Below are 21001 nucleotides of genomic sequence, written 5' to 3'. Positions count from 1 at the left end.
CTGGCATTCTGGATACTACTTCTGACAGTTCTGTCAGAGCACATCTTAAAGGACATCTTAAAGCACAACAACTCAGCTTAAGGGGGCTGATATTTACAATAGTATTCTAAGAAATAGTATGCCAGTTCTTAGTAAGGTAACAGGTATTGATTTAATGCCTGAGCAGTTTCTGGATGTAGACCAAGAAAGCTATACATATTTTGACCAACCAAGCATATTACTGAATGTCAAAGCAACTGTCTTTTAAAACAGAACATGTCTAAAATACCAGTCAAAATGTGAATTGCAAATGACATCAAATAAAATTTGCTAAGTTCTAGATCTTTGTCTTTCAGAAAATCACTACCTAATTTTATGTGACAATAAAATAGAAAGTTTCTTTTAAGATTTTGGTAGCCAATGGTTTATCCCATGAAAGAAATTAAATGCAGCTAGTTTTAATTATTCTGTAGTTCATCTATAATCTTGAAACTTGACTGCTCAAATTCTGAATTGAAACAAAAGTGCTCAGAGACTATAAAAACAAGACCATTGAACAAGCATTTTAAAAAATACATACTGCCAAGTAAACACATCAGAACTGTTTGTTAATACTTTATTAGTATTTTCTAACAGACAGAACATAACACAAACCAAATAAAAATTTTAATTTCTGTCGTTAATAAAAGTAACTGACATTCTGATTCTTTCCCCTTGGTTAGAGGAGAGCATTGATAGAGCGGTAGGCACGATCGACGCTTATATACAGAGATATGCACAAGGTAGTTTTTAACAATTAAAACCCTAAAATGTGCTCTTTAGTTTTCCCTTATAATACAGGAGCCATGCTCCCATAAGCAAAATTTTCTACTAAGAAAAGAATTTTACAAGGAGTGACAAAAAGACTTTTAAAACAAGTCCTTAATTAAGGTGCAGCAACAACGGAATGAAGTTGTTGGGTTAATAAGACAGTTAAATTAGATCTCAAAACATTAAAAATGTAGTTATTATACAATTACTCAAACATGCATTAAATGAAAATATTGCACAAAATTAAAACTGTAGATTGTGAAAATTATGTTCTTAATTTTTTTCTAAAAAAAAAGGTACACTTTCATTGCACTTAACTCTTTTTTCCCCAAACACCTGCAGCAAACTTGTAGTGATCAAACTGATATATTCAAGAAATTTTGTTGTTGTTGTTGTTTAAATTAAGGCTAACAAAGTGCATCCACTGGTCAATGGCACAACTGTTTCCAGCAACTGCATGGGACACTTGAGCTATAGGAAATGCTCATCTAAGTGTGACATTTAAGTCATACAATCAAATTTTAGGTGAATAAGCTGTGATGGGTTTTTTGTAGTTTTACACTACCTGAAAAAAAAAATATCAGAAAACCCAAAAGAATGATTAATTTTGACGGTTTTGCCTAAAGGCACCACTACTGACTTAAAAGTGTTCAGCAGAAGACATATAGCCTCTTTGTGTCTATGTTCATCTGTGCAACAAGTGCACTAAATAGAATAATTTTATTAACCAGAGAATACTGTACTCTACTCATCGGTTAAACACTCTACACAGCTGGACCAAGCCTAGGGCCAACGACCACACTCTGTTGTAAGACACAGACGTGCACAGACACGTGGCCATTTGACATTTCTGCTCCTGAAATATAAAAGCTTCTCAGCCGAGGTTCCTTTAAAGACCACTTCCTCGAACAGTTCTGATTTTGCTCTTTGTTTTGTTTTGGTGAGGTTGCAGTTGTCTTGCAGGGCTGTTAGAAGAAGAATCTGCATTTTGTATGACCTCTTTTTCCCCTGGTTGACAGTTTTCTCACTTTATTTTCACATGTACACACTAGGCTCTTGCATGAATCCTTCTGTATGCACTTAAATGTACTCATGTAAGAATATAACTGAGACAGGAGGCTGTGTATGAAATTATTGCACTTGTGGCCATGCTGAGGCTTCCCACAGACCTGATGCATCCAATTTTAAGCCTGGGGCCGAGGAAGGGCCGGCAGGGCAGGAGCATATGAGTATAGGAAACATTTCTTCTGCCAGACAAACAGAATCTTTCCTCACTTGCAAGTTTTGAAAGGGGCTTTACTTATGTAATTCTGAAAGACATGCAACGCATGCTGAGTGTGTGCATACTCCACATATGCACACAGCACTGGTGAGCATTGGAGAGCCTTACAGGAAGGCTTCCCTCTTATTACTAGGCTTCACTGGGTAAGAAGGATCTGAAAGACAGCAAGACAAATCCCATTCCAGGCTCCAAGCTCCCAAAGAGCTGGGTTATCAATACTCTGTCCCTTTACAACAAGCACCCAAACGTTCTTTAGATATCAGGATACTGGCTCAGTGGTCTGAAAAGTAGTTTCACTATTTTAAGGTTTTAGTGTTAAATATTTTTAAAACAAAAAGAGCTGATATATCCAAACCCTTAGTCACTGGAAGTATTTAAAAGTACAGAAATCCTGCATGTATGGGATATGAAGACTTCCTAATGGACAAAATGGAGAGAACACTAGGAAATGCAAAGGCTTCACAACTGGAAAAGGTATTTGTTTCACTGATATAAAATATTAGGGAGTTAAATGTATACACCAAAGGGTTTTGTGTACTAGCTTTATTTAGAATTTTACATTATGCGAAATATAAATAAAAGCATATTTTTAAAAATAGTACAGTTCTGTTTTCATTATTTATTTTTATATATGTACACATAGTAGAATTAGGCATTTGTATGTTTACATAGGACTAGAAGCTCATTAATCCTTTGATTTGCTATATTGGTAGTTACCTAAGGCATGTCTAGATCATACAATTTAAAGTTATCATATGGTAACTTTCAATAGAGTACTGCTTTAATTTCCAATTTTTAGAAGGACAATGTATTTGGCAGTTCTTACAATAAATAATTTCCCTTCTATATAATCAGTAATCTGTTAAAAGATTAAAAAATGTGAACTCCTAAGAGAGCTACCACATGCTTCTTCTGCACAGAATGCCAAAGGAGAGGTGGAGAGGTGAGGGCCCTAAGAGCAAGGCCGAGCCCATACAGCACATCACCAAAGAGAATCAACCAACATTTCCATCGGTGAATAATAAATCCAATCAAATGCTAGTTTTGATTGGCTTTATATTAAAATGCTTTACACAGGACGGTAATTTGGGAAGGGTGATTTCCTGCACTAAGGGCATTCTTTCCCTCACTTTGCCCAGGCTACCTGGAAACAACTGGACAATTGTTCTGAAGATCACTCACCTGCTAACCCACATGATAGCAAAATGCTGATGCCCCACAAGATCCTTGAGGGAGACAAATCTCTCCAACTCTGAGCTGCGCTCTGCAGCCACCACACTAGTTAGCTAAGTTACCTGTGACCCATTGCTTTGTGCTTCCCTCAGCTCCCACACACACACTCTGGCACTCTGGCACTGGGAGAGAATGCTGATTAGTCTGGAACAGAAGAGACCGACTCCATTCTTGAACGAGACGGGGCAGGATCCTCTCGATGTTGCAAATAACGCAGCAAACCATGTAAGACACAGGACTCTCTTGGTATTGGTGGATTACAGTTGAAAAGGAGAACCAGTCTTACGATGTACTAGGATTCTGTTTTCAGACATGGAAAGACTGGTATAGACACAACAGTACGGGAGTTACACCCCAGGAGATCTGTCCACACCATTAGTCCTAGACAAAATGAACACCAGCTTCACACGTTGGAGTGTCACCTTTTTTGTAAAGAAGGCGCTTGAGTACTTTGAAGTTTTTGTTTATATTTCTGCATTTGCTTTGACCTTGAATGAAGTTTGTTGAAAAGTTCACGAAATTTATACTGTGGAAATAAGGTTTCTAAAAAGCCTTCTAAGAAGACATACACCATTCTCCTATTTAGCTGGTTGTGCTGAAACATTTCAAACACGCGAAGAATACCTTTCCGTGTTGTCTCCGCTCCAATAATGTGCTTCAGTTCATCTGAATGAAGTACAGAAAAATACAAATATTCCTCAGAAGAAGGAAATACATACCTAAATTATGATCATAATTAATCTAAAGCATACAGCAGAGTAACTCATAAATAGTAGGTATACAGTTAACAAGCTCTGCATAACTGAGTCTTAAAGCCTACCTAAACTATAGAAAGACAATATAGCACATGAAAGTTAGTAGCCATACTCATAGGTTACAGATTACAATCACAATTCTCTCTCTTAAATCCCATGTACTTTCGTTCCTCTACTACTGAAGATTTCTAATAACCAATACCCTTATAGTTGTACAGATTTGTAAGACTTTAGTAAGACGCAGAAGCAATGACTGTAGCCGATTTGGTTACACAGGCAGACTGAGGATAGACACAAGGAAATCAAGGACTATCCCCAGTCACAGAACATCGGTGACCAAACAGGAAGCACATAAAATTGCGGTAACTGAGGTAGAAAAATCGGCTGACGTTTAGAATGCCTATTAGAGAAGGTAAAAGATAGAGACACTGTCTAGACTGTGAGAGCACGCTAGTGTGGCCCTTACATGGACAAACCAAATTATCAAAGAGAGAACACTAGAGAGCCACATAGGATTGTCCTGGAATTATTCATAAGGGCCCCCAAAACAAAGCCATTATTTTGTTGTGTTAGAAAGAAAGGGTAAAATTTATAAGTTTACAGATGTAAAATGTATAATATTAAATAAGTAAGGCCACACAGTCTCAGAGAGAAGAAAAACCTCATTCTCCCTCACATATGGAATCAACTCAATAATATAAGTATCTATGTAAACAAAGAAACGTGCCTGTGCTGTGAAGATGTAAAACAATAAAGACTAAATACTAGATGAGGAATGGAGAAGGCAGGTGATGTACATGAATTATGTACATGATATACAGCTAAGTGTTTTTCTAGTTCTAACTCTGTTGTGGAGTTTTCATTTTTTTGGTGGTAAATAAATACACAAAAATATATTCAATAGTGAAAGAACAATTATCTAACTGTATAGAAATTCACTGAAGTGCATAGGCTCGATATGGTGAATTTTGGTGTATGTATTATGCTTATTAGCATTTTTGGATGTATTGGTTATTTTATTTATTTACATTTAAAATGTTATCCCCCTTCCTAGTTCCCTTCCACAAGCCCCCATCCCCTCCTCCCTCCCAGCTGCTTCTATGAGGGTGCTCCCACATCCACCCAGCCACCCATTCCTGCCTCAGCGGCCTAGCATTCCCCTATCCCGGGTCATCAAGTCTCCAAAGGACTAAGGGGCTCTCCTCCCAATGTTGCCAGATAAAGCAATCATCTGCTACATATGCAGCTAGAGCCATGCGCACTTCCTGTGTATTCTTTGGTTGGTGGTTTAGTCCCTGGGAGCTTTGTGGGGTCTGGTTGGTTGATACTGTTGTTATTCCTATAGGGCTGAAAACCCCTTCAGCTCCTATAGTCCTTGCCCTAACTTCCCCATTGGGTTCCCTGCGCTCAGGCCAGTGTTTGGCTGTGTACCTCCACATCTGTATTGGTACCCTCTCAGGGGACAGCTCTATCAGGCTCCTGTCAGTTAAGTCATTCTTGGCATCAGCAATAGTGTCTGGGTTTGGTATCAGCAGATGGGATGGATCCAGGAGGGGAAACTGGTGGTAGCCACTAGAAAGACCCAGAGACCCAAGAGGTTTCCAGGACCCAACAGGGAGGACATTAGCTGAAAAACCAGTGGATAGGCATGGCCCCCAGTTGAGGGATGGGGCCACCCACCCACCTCAAAAACATTATGAACTAACCAGTACCCCGGAGCTCTTGACTCTAGCTGCGTATGTATCAAAAGATGGCCTAGTCGGCCATCACTGGAAAGAGAGGCCCATTGGACACGCAAACTGTATATGCCCCAGTACAGGGGAATGCCAGGGCCAAAAAAATGGGAATGGGTGGGTAGGGAAGTGGGGGGGAGTGGGGGGGACTTTGGGGATAGCATTGGAAATGTAATTGAGGAAAATATGTAATAAAAAATATTAAAAAAAAAACAAAAAAAAACCATTAATCCAGAATTATTCCTGTCAAAAGGAAATACAGGGACAAAGAGTGGAACAGAGACTGAAGGAAAGGCCATCAAGAGACTGTCCTAACTTAAGGATCCATCCCATCTGCTATTTGCAAATTTTTAAAAAATTTTAAAAAATGAAAAAAAACTTGCAACTTCCAAAAGGTCATCATTTAAGCAGAGATACACTTTAATTTAGCAAAAATCTATGACCCTACTACAAAACACAGGATTAAGTATATATAAAATCATATGGTTTTCATCTACCATCAACCTCTTTCGGTCTTCACAATCCTCTCAGTAGCTGGAACTCATGTGACATAACTTCTTCTAGTGTACTATCTTTTTTCTTTAGAACGTATCACTAACACATTAAGTTTTATTTGCTTGTTTTGTTTGTTGGTACCTCTAAAATAAGCTTTAGGAACGTAAAGCAACAAGCAAGAATGCCTAGCACCGCTCCATACTTTTCACATAAGGACCTATGTGACTAAAGAGTTCCTGCAGCTGTGCTGGGCCACAGCACAATCTGCTTTATTATAAAGGTGCATGAGAAATAGTCTAAGTCATGGTTTCTTTTAATTTTTCTATAGTGTCATTTAATTATGCCACCAAATTTAACCACATATTGGGAGAAAGTGATAGCAATGTGGCATATTTCTAATTTAAGATGGAAAACTAAACACTGAAAATCTAATTTAAGTATAAGAAAAGTCAGGCACTGGCTTATGCTCATGTCTACAATCCAGAGTTTGGGAGGCTAAAGTAGGACTGCACTGAGTTTAGACCATCATGGGCTACACAGTAAGAATCAGACCAGTCTGAGCTACAGCATGAGACATCATCTCAGAAATAGTAAGAAAAAGAAGAAAAGAAGCAAGTAAAATTGTAAGAAAATAGGTAACAACAGATGAGAAAACTTACACATTCATCTTATCCATCCTCTACATCCACAATTAGCATGGAGGAATATATCTAGGCATTGGCTAATAATTAGGCGTTCTTAAAGAGACTTGTGACCCAGTGACAAAACTGCCCTCATCATCTCCTAGGCAGAAAAGCCCATTGGTCACAGGCTCTCTTTCTCAGAAGAAAAAAAGGACAAATAAGTCTATATAAATGATACAGGAATATCACAAATAAATATTCAAATAAGACCAACAGAGTGCTCATTTAAGAATTATGCTTTAATAAGGTTTAATTATATGATCAATTGGTTACCTGTACAGAAATGGACATGATTATTCTTTCTTAAGCATTCCTACTTTCTTTTGTTATTTCAGTTAGAGGAATAATGTAAAGCAGGCTTGCCGAGTGCTAGGATTAAGGGCATGTGCCTGTGATGCTCACTACAGTCTGGGCTAGGGATCAAATAGAAGGCTTTGGCAATGCTAGGCAAGCACTCTGTCAACTGACCTACAACCTCAGCTCCACTCATTCTGTCTTCTTAAAAAGAAAGGAATAAAGGAAGGCAGGAAGGTGGAGGAGGAGGAGGAGGAGGAGGAAGAGGAAGAGAAGGAAGAGGAAGAGGAGGAAGAGGAGGAAGAGGGAGGGAGGGAGGGAGGGAGTCACTATTTAAAGTTAAAATAGTGACTTGTTTCCAAGGACTTGTTGGGATTTGTTAGAGTATATGAGAAACACCTACATACTCCTTGGTAGATCATAAGCCATCACCTGGTGGTACCAGCATAGTATAAATGTCAAAAGTCAGAAGAAATACAAATAAGTCAAATTTTAATTAAATGTGTTCACTCACCTGGCATAATTGCAAATAATTTTGTTTTTCCTGCAATTCTTGTTCTCATTCGAATAGCTTTATCTCTGCATGGGACAGTCTCTGCTAAAATGCCATTGGGCCAAAATGCATCTCTATTTAAGAAAATGAAATGTTTGTGAGCAGTTTAATTTGTCTAATGATAGTAGTTGATAACTCATTACAAACTGCTAAAAAATAAAATATTCAAACAGAGACAGCATTTCTACAATTTCATTTAGACAAAAAACAAACAGCATCCAACAGTGGGGTTCACTTTAGGGGTAAAAGAATATATACACAAAAAAAGTAGCAGATAAATTCCACCCCTGGTACTTCACAGAAACTAGTAAAACGGGATTATATGGATCAGCACATGATGGATATTTACTCTCAAAAATGGGGACCTGTTAAGTGAATGTGTTATCCAAACCCACCCACAGCACCCTGAAAATGGACAGCCTAGCATCTTAGCAACTCTTCTCTCTTGGCTATGCCATTCCATTCTAATCCTCTCTAACTCAGCCAGCAAGAATCTCATGTTGCTGTCTATAGTTTATTCCACACAATCAACTCATTCTCCTGGACTCTGATCCTGCTTCTTATGGTTTGGTTCATGGATCCCTATAGTGAACAGGTCTGGAGGAATGAGACTCTATAGGCCACCAGAGGTGTCCAACCTTATGGGACAGAAACATCATCTCAATACTGTCATCTACAGATGTCCAAAAAGCCCCTTCCGCTGCTATCTGGGCCACGACTTGGACATGCCTGCAGAGAAATCATCTTAACTGCCCTAGAAACACTTTGTGTATCAGGAAATAAAACCACCTATTGTGCAGACCTTCTACCTATTAAACCAGGCCAATCATCTCTGGAGAAAGGGTGCACACAGGGTTGAACGTCCCAGTTGGGTCCAGTCTACAGTCAAGGCTGAGAATCGGTGCCACAGAATTCAGCTGCCCTAACTGAAAAGAACAGGGCAGCTAGTCCAACTTTTAGAAACAATGTAGTCTCATAGGGAGAAACTTTGCTTCTAGGCAGAAAATCAGATCCCCCTCTTCCTGTCACAAGGGCCTTTTGGCAAACTGCTTTTCTTCTCTAACCCTCTGCTGCCTCACAACCAAATGAAGACAAGCTGTTAACCAGATGAAAAGAATATAAGATTAGAAAGCACATGGGGCTCAGGGAGAAACCAGTTAGTGAAACACCCACAGTTCCTTTCTCCTTCCGTCCTGACAGGCAGCAGTACAGCATCAGAAGTTCCTAGGCATGCTTATCTTCTCTATCGACTAGCTGGGCCTCAACTTCTCATCCTCTTGCCTCTATCCCAAACTCCACCATGCCCAGCTTTCTGCCTAATACTATGTCAATAATTTCAAAGATATTCTATGGGATAAAAATCTAGCCTATCATTTTAGAAATGTTTCCTTTGTGCCTTTGCTAGTCTAGTTTAGAAAAAAAATCAACCACTCTACAGAATGACCATGTGTGTACATGCACAGTGTATGTATCTGGGGGGGGGGGGGGAAGAGGGTACCTGGGCCACAGGGTATGCATGGAGGTCAGACGACAACTGCATAGGACTTCACTCTCCCCTTTCACCTTTAGGCGGGTTGCAAGGTTGGTTGACAAGTGCCTTTACCCTCTGAAGTCTCTCAACAGCCCTCAATACTTAGGATTCTCTTAAGTCTTTGCTCATCACACCCAATGTTAAGGCCAGTGAAGAAACAAAGGCCGTAAGTAAAAGTCGACTGGCTGGGTACAACATTGCTAAACCCTGCACTACATGGATAAGTGACTGTCTTTAGATACCTGAAACGCTTCACCGAGTCAGCTACTTGTTCCGGTGAGGTCATCCAGTCAACATGGTCAACTATTTTTCTGAAAATAAAGGATTTTGAATGAGTAAGCTTAAAGCCTTTTCAGCAAATTACTGTCACAAGTTTCACAGAGTAACACTTTCATCTGAGGATAAGCTGCTTCTGAGAAGAGATATAATGATCTTTAAAAGCCCGGAGAGAAAGTCCATGATAAAGGGCTTGCAAGTCATTTACAGAATTAAACTCTACTCATCACGGCTAGAAGCAGAAGAACATGAGAAACAGTTACCTGTTAATAGTATCACCATATGTAGCTCTAATAAGCTGCTGGAGTAAATTCTTGATATTCCTTCTCAACCACTGGTTTCTCTCTTTTAAGTCAAACACCTCATCCATTAGAAGCAGCATTACCCTAAGTGGAATATTGTCATCCACCTGAAAAAAGGAAGAAAAAGAATTAAGATAACTGAGTTACCTTTGTAGTGTGAATGACTACTTCTATTGAACAAACACCACCATTGAAAGAAATCAGGCAATGCGGCATTACAGCCTCCAAAGCTCACATTACTAATTCAGTAAAACATATTTCTAACAGCCTCCTTTTTATGGGATCCAGAATTTTCAATTCTTTAAGTTCTTAGGCTGTAGTTTAAAAAAAGCTTCTCAAGTGGATTCCTGATGATAGTCTTATAGAAATAAGACTTAGGTTTAACTTAGCAGTCTGGTAATGAAATGCTAAAATTGAGAATTATTTTCTGGTAACACTTTTTCATTACAATAAAATTATTTGGCAAGGTGGTAGTAGTGCATGTCTTTATTCCTTTCATCCAGGAGGCAGAGGCAGAGTTCAAGGCCACCCTGGTCTACAGAGCAAGATCCAAGGCAGCCAGGGATACATAGGAAAACTCTGTCTCAAACAGATAGATAGATAGATAAAAATATCTTTGTTATCTATACTTTACAAATGAAACAATGAAAAATGTTTTGCTTAAGATGTATACAATTACATATGCACACATACATAACTTTTCAGAAAAAAATAAGCTAAACTACAACCCAGTAAAAAATTAAGCTAACATTATAAAGCATGTATTCTTATGAAAATTTTATGCCTTAATTGGTATATATTATTAATATTAGCATACTTGATAAATAAATAGTTATTTATTAAATATGACTAGAAATTTAAACTAATTTAATTAGTACTAATTTAATTAGTACAGCTAATTCTAATCGGCACACAAACTAATTAATACACTTTCCATAGACCCTTCATCTCATATGGCAGGGTTTGGGCACTTTTTGTCTTACTGGTCTTTTGCTATATATTATGGTTTCCAATTTTGTGTTTTTATGATTTGGGAATTTTATGCATGTGTATCTTTCTTGAGAATTTTCTCCTTTTAAAAAGGGTTTGTACCAGAGACCTGGGAGGTGAGAGACTCTCATGACTCAAAGGGAGGGACTGTAGATGAAATGCCCAGCAGTGGGGAGAGGGAACTTGTAGAGCCCACCTCCTGCAGGAAGACAGAACATCAAGCGAGGGATGGGGTTCCATCCCACAGTCAAAACTCTGTCCCATAATTGTTCCTGTCTGAAAGAACTACAGGGATGGAAACGGAGAGGAGCCTGAGGAAAAGAAGGTCCAGTGACAGGCCCAAAGTGGGATCCAGATCAAGGGGAGGCCCAAGGCCTGACACTACTACTGAGGCTATGGAGCACTCACAAAGATGGACCTACTATGACTGTCCTCCAAAAGATCCAACAAGCAGCTGAAAGAGACAGATGTAGGCACCCAACCAATGGACAGAAGCAGATGACCCCTGTTGTTGAATTAGGGAAGGTTAAAAGAAGCTGAGAAGGGCAAATCTGTAGAAGGACCAGCAATCTCAATTAATCTAGACTCCCGAGATCTCTCAAACACTGGACCACCAACCAGACAGCATATACCAGTTGATATGAGGCCTCCAACCGACATACAGCAGACAACTGCTGGATCTGAGTTCAGTCAGAGATGCACCTAACCCTCAAGAGATTGGAGGCCCCAGGGAGTTTAGAGGTCTGGTGGGGTGGAGGTGGGAGGGATATCCTCATGAAGACAGAGGGGCAGGAAGAGGTATGGGATGTAGAACAGTTAGAGGGTGGATCAGGAAGGGGATAAAATCTGAGTGTAAAAAAATCAGTATATATTACATGGAAAGTTTTTATCATTAAAGAATAAAATAAATTAAAATACTTTAATTGTGAAAGCCATCAGTCAATGATATACAAAATAGAAAAAAAAAACAGCTTGAAAGCTTTTATGTGAAAAATTATGCATGCCAATAAATAATAGTTACTGATTTAGAACTATATATAAAACATCATTTTTATGATTTTCAATACTTTACTGCTCACTCTCTAATTAGTGCTATAACTTAAAAGATGAGAAAAGGTGTGGGGCTTAATCATCAGGGGAATGCAAATCAAAACAACCCTGAGATTCCACCTCACACTAATCAGAATGGCTAAAATGAAAAACTCAGGTGAAAGCAGATGCTGGTGAGGTGTAGAGAAAGAGGAACACTCTTCCACTGCTGCTGGGACTGCAAGCTGGTATAATCACTCTAGAAATCAGTTTGGCGGGACATCAGAAAATTGGACATAGTACTACCGGAAGATCCAGCAATACCACTCCTGGGCATATACCCATAAGATGTCCCAACCGGTAAGAAGGACACATGCTCCACTATGTTCATAGCAGCCTTATTTATAATAGCCAGAAGCTGGAAAGAACCCAGATGCCCCTCAACAGAGGAATGGATACAGAAAATGTGGTACATTTACACAATGGAGTACTACTCAGCTATTAAAAACAATGAATTTATGAAATTCTTAGACAAATGGATGGATCTGGAGGATATCATCCTAAGTGAGGTAACCCAATCACAAAACACACATGATATGCACTCACTGATAAGTAAATATTAGCCCAGAAGCTCAGAATCCTTCTTAGAAGGGGGAACAAAATACCTATTGAAGGAGTTACAGAGACAAAGTGTGGAGCAGAGACTGAAGGAACAAAACTATCCAGAGACTGCCCCACTTGGGGATCTATCCCATAAACAACCACCAAACCCAGATACTATGGTAGATGCCAACAAGAGTGTGCTGACAGGAGTCTGATATAGCTGTCTCCTGAGAGACTCTGCCAGTACCTGGCAAATATAGAAGTGGATGCTCACAGTCATCCATTGGACTGAGCACAGGGTCCCTAATGAAGGAGCTAGAGAAAGGACCCAAGGAGTTGAAGGAGTTTGCAGCCCCATAGGAGGAACATCAATATGTACTAATCAGTACCCCCAGAGCTCCTTGGGACAAAACCACCAATCAAAGAAAACACATGGTGGGACTCATGGCTCTAGCTGTATTATATGTAGCAGAGGATGGCCTAGTCAGTCATCAATGGGAGAAGAGGCCCTTGGTCCTGTGAAGGCTCTATGGCTCAGTATAGGGGAATGCCAGGGCCAGGAATGGGAGTGGGTGGGTCGGGGAGCAGGGGGAGGAGGAAGGGGATAGGAATTTTGGAGGGAAAACTAGGAAAGGGGATAACATTTGAAATGTAAATGAAGAAAATATCTAGTTTTAAAAAAAGGTATGGGATTTTAGTTTTTCACAACTATGTTGTAAACATGTGATTAATTTTAATGCCATGAATGGACAGTTTATAACTTAAATAGTCCAGAGGGGAGAGGGACTCATTTCCTCACTGCAGTAAAGTAAATACTGCTCAATTATCTGATAAAATAAAATCAGTTTATTAATATATTTTTAAAACCTAACTATAAAATCCAGAGTGAAAGATGTTACAGATATTATACATTGTACTCATGAAGTATCCTAAAATGATCTTAAAGAAGGAAAATATACACATATATGAAACTTTATTATTAACAAATCTATCTGGAAACTGAAAACAGGAAATTATGTTTAAGATAAATCTCTTTAAGAGCCCTGAGCCCAGATTCAAAACCATTCAAGAACAGAAGCACACATATATGGTAAGGAAGACCACAGCAAACAGGGAAAGATGGACCTTTAGGAAATGGAGATGAGCTCTTACTCAATCTCTACATATAATTAATCAGATGAAGTGCAAATTTAAATGTTGCCATGGCAAAGCAAGAAAAATTGTAAAAAAAAAAAATCACAGGGCAACATATAGAGTTACAAAAGCAACAGACAGCAGGGGGTAGGTACTTCAGAGATACATAATATACATCATGCATATGACACCTCATGCTCAGATAATATTCAGCACCCAAGTTAATATAACACTAAAAAACACACACAGCTGAGTCAATAGAAAAATAAGGAAAAGATTTAGACACCCACAAGACATGACCCTGAATGGCTATCATACATGAATCTACAGAGATATAAATACTGACTCTAGCCAGATGTAGAAGATTAAAACTCATATTGTGATAGTAATAATGATACAGTTTTGGAACATTATTTCGTAGCACATACTACAGAATATATAGACCTATATATATTCTGACTCTTAAGTAGAAGAATATATATTTATTCTTCTCATTTCTATAATATGAATAAAACTATTCAGAGTTCTGTACATAATCCAATACAAATTTATAAGACTAAATACAAATACTGCAAAGATACAGGTATTGAGAAAGAACTAGTATATTACAGCATAAAAAAACTGCCACAAGGTTGAACAACAACAAAGAAAAACAACATGCATAAGGGAGACTATCCTTATAGTTCCATTTAAAAGTCTCAAGTATAAAGCAGGACAAGAGTCAGGAGAGCAGTAAGTCCACGGCAGAGGGGCCCACGGCAGAGGAGGCTATGCAGGCAGGGAGGACCGTAGGTTCTAGGGCCCTGGTAACTGTTTGCTTGTTTGTTCAAATTAAAATGTTGAAGTCAGGAACATGTGCAGTCTGTAAGAATTTATCAAGTTTAACATAATATGGAAATCTGAATGGATGAAACATATGCATATTTATTAAAACAATCTGCCAAAACTAATTTGAATTACAGCCTAAAAATAAAACTATAGAATAAGTTAACTCACATTATCATCAAGCTGAGCTGAGACTCGACAATGTTCAGGATCTGAATCAGTCTTCGTAATTAAAGGAGGGACCTGTACATTTACAAAAATAAGAAGTGAACAGAGGAACATTGCAAAATCCCAGAATCTGACTTCAATATTGGTGCAATATATTAAAAAAGCTTAATATTCTATATTCTGAACTTAGCACACCCACAGAACAGAACTCCAATCTTCTTTTAAGATCTCTTGAAAATATGTTAACTAGTTTAAGCAATTAACCATTATTCAATAAGGAGAAGAAGGAAAGAAAAACTAGAATCAGCTGAATGCCCCTGCAACCCAGGAAAGCCTACTACCAACATGTATGGCCTGGGAAGGTCAACGGCTTCTCTGGGCAGGGTCACATGAGTGACCCTCAGCAGAAGCAGTGCTGACACTCACATCAATGTTTCACTTTCACAATTACAGCTAAGGACAAACAGCCCTGAAAGGATAATGGTGAACAGAAAAAAGAACTGCCTCTACACACAGGAAAATATATCTTTAGTAAATGTATCTGTGCGATTCAGATAGAATTAGCTACAACACTCTTCTACAACTCAACTTTTAGGTTTATGGTTGGTCATTTACAGCTTTGATAGTATCCTTGCAAAGAAAAAAAACTATATCAAAATTATTTTACAAGTGTAAACTGGAAATGCAGCAAAAGTACTTAGTCTAGTCCCATTACGGAGACATCAACTGGAAAGGCTCCCTGGAAGCCTGTACTCCACCCAGGTATGCACACTGACAACAGGGGGAGGAGACACTGACCAGGCCAAGGACCTCTTACTTTGATGTCATGGGTCTTTACTGTTTGAATAAGGAAAAATTAGACTTTATACTTCAGTATATGTTAAGTATAACTCATTTCTAAATATAACTCACTTATTTGCAAAGGAATCTATACCATTAAAGAATGAAAAAAGTCTAGTGCAATAAATTGATTAAAAAATATTAACCTTGCTAATTTTAAATATGTATTGTAAATGAACTTGTTAAATTCTACTACAACAAAGATTGATAAATAAAAGGATTTTTTAGTGTCAGTTTCTGACATAAATTTGGCCTTTTAAACTTTTTTTACGAAGTCTGAAAATTTTGGAGAAGACACTCAATATATCATAGGTGACATAAAAACTGTTTGCTTTACAGACCACTGGAAATGTCTTTTTACCTTAAAAAATGACTGCTTTATGTCTTGCCCTAATCTCTCTGACATTCTGCCCACGTTGTCCGACATTTTTGTCACTCCTTCTGCCAAGCTATCAGGAAGGGATTTGACTGCATTTGAAACATTCCTCATAGAGTTGCGAAGCGGATTTACGAAAGTGTCCATCTGAAGCGAGAAAGAAATTATGCTTAGATCAGTTACATAACTCAGAAGCCTAAGAAAATATAGAGTGCAACCATGAGAAGATGAAATGATTTTCCAGTCAATAATATGTCATTGCCTTAAAAACAAAACAAAAAAACTGTTGACATGGTATACCTTAAAAACATCTTAATATACACATGGATGCTTTAAAAATTTGACTGAGGAAGATACTATCAGGTTAGGTAAACCTTCACTGTTTGCTTATTAAATTCTGAATACCTTCCCAAACAAAACTTGATACAAATAGAAATTAACTACTCTATACTTTCACATTAATCCAAAGAAATGGTGAGACATCTGCCAAAAAGCTACAGACACAGTGATACTAGCCAAGAGAAGGAAGTTTGCTGCAAACTTCAGTCAGCAAAGCTGAAGGGTGGCACCATAAGCCATTGACGTCACACATGGAACTAGAGCTACAAAAGGCAGTTTGCCTGCTCCACTGTGGCTGTGCCTTGGTCAGGTACTTCCTCACTGTCTCCTTATCCTCCCTTTTGGAATGGTAATGTAGATTCTGTGAAACTGTATGTTGGAAGTATGATTTTCCACAGGGTTACAGTTAAGAGATTTTGAAGTTTGGGGCTAGCATGGTAGAGGATTAGAAGCTGTGGACTGAAGGACAGAGAAAATTACAACTCTCAAATATAACATAATATTCACTAAGGAGAACTCCGTAAGCATAGGTACACGTTTTGAGGTTTAAAGAGTTACACCATTCAGTATGCTATCTGACATCTACTTGCAGATCAAGATATAAGCTCTCGGCTCCTGATGCCACGGATTCTAGCCTTATGAAACCACATAAACTCTTTCATATAAAAGTTGCCTTGGTCATGGTGTTTTATCCCAATAGAAAAGTAACTGAGACAGCCAAGCAATAAAGCAGATATACTTTATGGAATAGTCAATCTTAGTCAAGAAAACACAAAGAGAATTCATTTGTTTGTTTTGTTTTTCAAGAATAAGTTTCTTTGTGTAGTCTTGGCTCTCCTGGAACTCTCTCTGTAGACCACACTGGACCTGGAATTCAGAGATCTGCCTGTCTCTGCCTCCTGAATGTGGGGATTAAAGGCCTGCACCACTATGCCCAGCTCAGAGTGCAGAATTCTAAGAGATGCCTTATGAGACTATTTATGAAGTATCTATCACATTTAAAACATGCAACTATGGAGAAGATTGCAACTCTCAAATATAACATAATATTTATTAAACAGAACTTCACAAGCATGAGAGTCCACTCTACATTGCTCCTACAAATACAGGGTTTGTTTTAAAACAGACCTAAAAGGGTTCTGAAAACAGATAGGAAAGAAACAAACTTTAACTATGAGGCACAGGAGTAAATCCCGGAGAGATAGCACAAGTACACCCTCAGCATAATTTATACAGGGGCTGTCTATATAAGATGCCAGCTCTCCTCAGTTCTGTGTTCTAGTAACACAACATTCCAATCGAATTTTAACTTAACACTTCTAACCATGGCTAAGAATGACTTCAAACCACAACATAACCTTAAATAAAAAGTTACATCAAGCAGAGAAAGGATGCTTATCACTTATTCCATCTATGAATTAACTGTTCTACAGATTTTTAAAAAGAGAAATTAACAAAAATCAATGGTTTCTAAGGCATTTGTCAAGCTGATAAAAGCCTCTCATAAAACGCTTGCAGATTATTTAATGCAATGACTACTTGGAGGGGTCTTCAGACTGTATTAGTAACTTAGAATACGATATGCAACTAACCTACAAGTGTTCCTATTTAAAATGAGGGGGCATATTTAATAAAAACTGTTATCAATTCTATAGTTAAAATTAATACAGTCACAAAACAGAAAATAAGGCAAATATCTTCATGATAGAAAACTGGAACACATCTCTATTGACATAGAAGATTGCATCCTGAATACAATTACTCAGGAAATAAAGCATGAACATATGCACACGCATATATGTGTGTGTACATATATACACATATGTATAGATAGATACACACATAATTTACTATTTTAAAGTCTATATATAAGAATTTATTTTTAAAACATTCAACTTAAAAATGTTAGCATCCATTAAGATGTTGAAATTTAACATCCTAATCATACAAACTCCTATTTATAACTCCTAAGTATTGTTGATTATTTTGCATCAATTCAAAAAACCTCTTGTTTTCATTTTATTTTTGTTTTCCGGTTTTGTTTTCTTTTTGTTTTTGTTTTTTGTTTTTTTTTAGTGGCAAGATGGGAAGAAGTGTGGTTAAAGCTTACATCTAAGACTTCTAAGAAGTTGCAAAGGATTGCTGCACACTACCCTAAATTTTGCTTTTGCTCTTATTATTACCAGCAAACATTAGTTATGTGTGTAATACGTTTAAACACAGAATAATATCTTACTTAGTTTATGCAGTGGCTTAAAAGAGAAAAATCTTGACTTCATTTTATTTATTTATTTATTTATTTATTTATTTATTTATTTAAATATTTTCCTCAATTACATTTCCAATGCTATCCCAAAAGACCCCCATACCCTCCCCCCGACTTCCCTACCCACTCATTCCTATTTTTTTTTTGGCCCTGGCATTCCCCTGTACTGGGGCATATACAGTTTGCATGTCCAATGGGCCTCTCTTTCCAGTGATGGCCAACTGGGCCATCTTTTGATACATATGCAGCTAGAGTCAAGAGCTCCGGGGTACTAGTTAGTTCTTAATGTTGTTCCACCTATAGGGTTGCAGTTCCCTTTACCTCCTTGGGTACTTTCTCTAGCTCCTCCATTGGGAGCCCTGTGATCCATCCAATAGCTGACTGTGAGCATCCACTTCTGTGTTTGCTAGGCCCCAGCATAGTCTCACAAGAGACAGCTATATCTGGGTCCTTTCGATAAAATCTTGCTAGTGTATGCAATGGTGTCAGCGTTTGGAAGCCGATTATGGGGTGGATCCCTGGATATGGCAGTCTCTACATGGTCAATCCTTTCATCTCAGTTCCAAACTTTGTCTCTGTAACTCCTTCCATGGGTGTTTTGTTCCCACTTCTAAGGAGGGGCATAGTGTCCACACTTCAGTCTTCATTTTTCTTGAGTTTCATGTGTTTAGGAAATTGTATCTTATATCTTGGATATCCTAGGCTTTGGGCTAATATCCACTTATCAGTGAGTACATATTGTGTGAGTTACTTTGTGAATGTGTTACCTCACTCAGGATGATGCCCTCCAGGTCCATCCATTTGGCTAGGAATTTCATAAATTCATTCTTTTTAATAGCTGAGTAGTACTCCATTGTGAAATGTACCACATTTTCTGTATCTATTCCTCTGTTGAGGGGCATCTGGGTTCTTTCCAGCTTCTGGCTACTATAAATAAGGCTGCTATGAACATAGTGGAGCACGTGTCCTTCTTACCGGTTGGGACATCTTCTGGATATATGCCCAGGAGAGGTATTGCTGGATCCTCCAGTACTACTATGTCCAATTTTCTGAGGAACCGCCAGACTGATTTCCAGAGTGGTTGTACAGGCCTGCAATCCCACCAACAATGGAGGAGTGTTCCTCTTTCTCCACATCCTCGCCAGCATCTGCTGTCACCTGAATTTTTGATCTTAGCCATTCTGACTGGTGTGAGGTGGAATCTCAGGGTTGTTTTGATTTGCATTTCCCTGATGATTAAGGATGTTGAACATTTTTTCAGGTGCTTCTCTGCCATTTGGTATTCCTCAGGTGAGAATTCTTTGTTCACTTCTGAGCCCCATTTTTTAATGGGGTTATTTGATTTTCTGAAGTCCACCTCCTTGAGTTCTTTATATATGTTGGATATTAGTCCCCTATCTGATTTAGGATAGGTAAAGATCCTTTCCCAATCTGTTGGTGGTCTTTTTGTCTTATTGACGGTGTCTTTTGCCTTGCAGAAGCTTTGGAGTTTCATGAGGTCCCATTTTTCAATTCTCGATCTTACAGCACAAGCCATTGCTGTTCTATTCAGGAATTTTTCCCCTGTGCCCATATCTTCGAGGCTTTTCCCCACTTTCTCCTCTATAAGTTTCAGTGTCTCTGGTTTTATGTGAAGTTCCTTGATCCACTTAGATTTGACCTTAGTACAAGGAGATAAGTATGGATCAATTCGCATTCTTCTACATGATAACCACCAGTTGTGCCAGCACCATTTGTTGAAAATGCTGTCTTTCTTCCACTGGATGGTTTTAGCTCCCATGTCGAAGATCAAGTGACCATAGGTGTGTGGGTTCATTTCTGGGTCTTCAATTCTATTCCATTGGTCTACTTGTCTGTCACTATACCAGTACCATGCAGTTTTTTTTATCACAATTGCTCTGTAGTAAAGCTTTAGGTCAGGCATGGTGATTCCACCAGAGGTTCTTTTATCCTTGAGAAAGAGTTTTTGCTATCCTAGGTTTTTTGTTATTCCAGATGAATTTGCAGATTGCTCTTTCTAATTCGTTGAAGAATTGAGTTGGAATTTTGATGGGGATTGCATTGAATCTGTAGATTGCTTTTGGCAAGATAGCCATTTTTACAATGTTGATCCTGCCAATCCATGAGCATGGGAGATCTTTCCATCTTCTGAGATCTTCTTTAATTTCTTTCTTCAGAGACTTGAAGATCTTTCACTTCCTTAGTTAGAGTCACGCCAAGATACTTTATATTATTTGTGACTATTGAGAAGGGTGTTGTTTCCCTAATTTCTTTCTCAGCCTGTTTATTCTTTGTGTAGAGAAAGGCCATTGACTTGTTTGAGTTAATTTTATATCCAGCTACTTCACCGAAGCTGTTTATCAGGTTTAGGAGTTCTCTGGTGGAATTTTTAGGGTCACTTATATATACTATCATATCATCTGCAAAAAGTGATATTTTGACTTCCTTTTTTCCAATTTGTATCCCCTTGATCTCCTTTTGTTGTCGAATTGCTCTGGCTAATAC

General features: G+C 38.3%; 1 protein-coding gene across 6 annotated transcripts in view; it reads right to left on the bottom strand.

Annotated features, from left to right (window-relative positions):
- Positions 1-578: 578 nt before the first annotated feature.
- Positions 579-21001, bottom strand: part of Snx13 (sorting nexin 13) — a 101334-nt gene continuing 80911 nt past the window's right edge. For 4 of the 6 annotated variants that reach the window (XM_017315016.2, XM_017315017.2, XM_006515064.3 and 1 more), the window contains 6 exons: positions 15877-16038; positions 14679-14750; positions 9888-10033; positions 9591-9659; positions 7779-7891; positions 626-3970 (listed from right to left, as the gene is read on the bottom strand). In XM_017315016.2, the coding sequence (XP_017170505.2) occupies positions 3723-3970; positions 7779-7891; positions 9591-9659; positions 9888-10033; positions 14679-14750; positions 15877-16038 (810 nt within the window). In that variant the 3' untranslated portion in view covers positions 626-3722. Of the gene's footprint in view, positions 3971-7778; positions 7892-9590; positions 9660-9887; positions 10034-14678; positions 14751-15876; positions 16039-21001 lie in introns of all 6 variants that reach the window. The other 2 variants (XM_006515062.4, NM_001014973.2) reach the window with 2 other exon arrangements.

Source organism: Mus musculus, chromosome 12, assembly GCF_000001635.26.
Source record: "Mus musculus strain C57BL/6J chromosome 12, GRCm38.p6 C57BL/6J".
In the NCBI taxonomy this organism is placed as follows: domain Eukaryota; kingdom Metazoa; phylum Chordata; class Mammalia; order Rodentia; family Muridae; genus Mus; species Mus musculus.
Note: the sequence above shows the minus strand (reverse complement) of the source record. Positions and strands in the feature narration are given on the sequence as shown.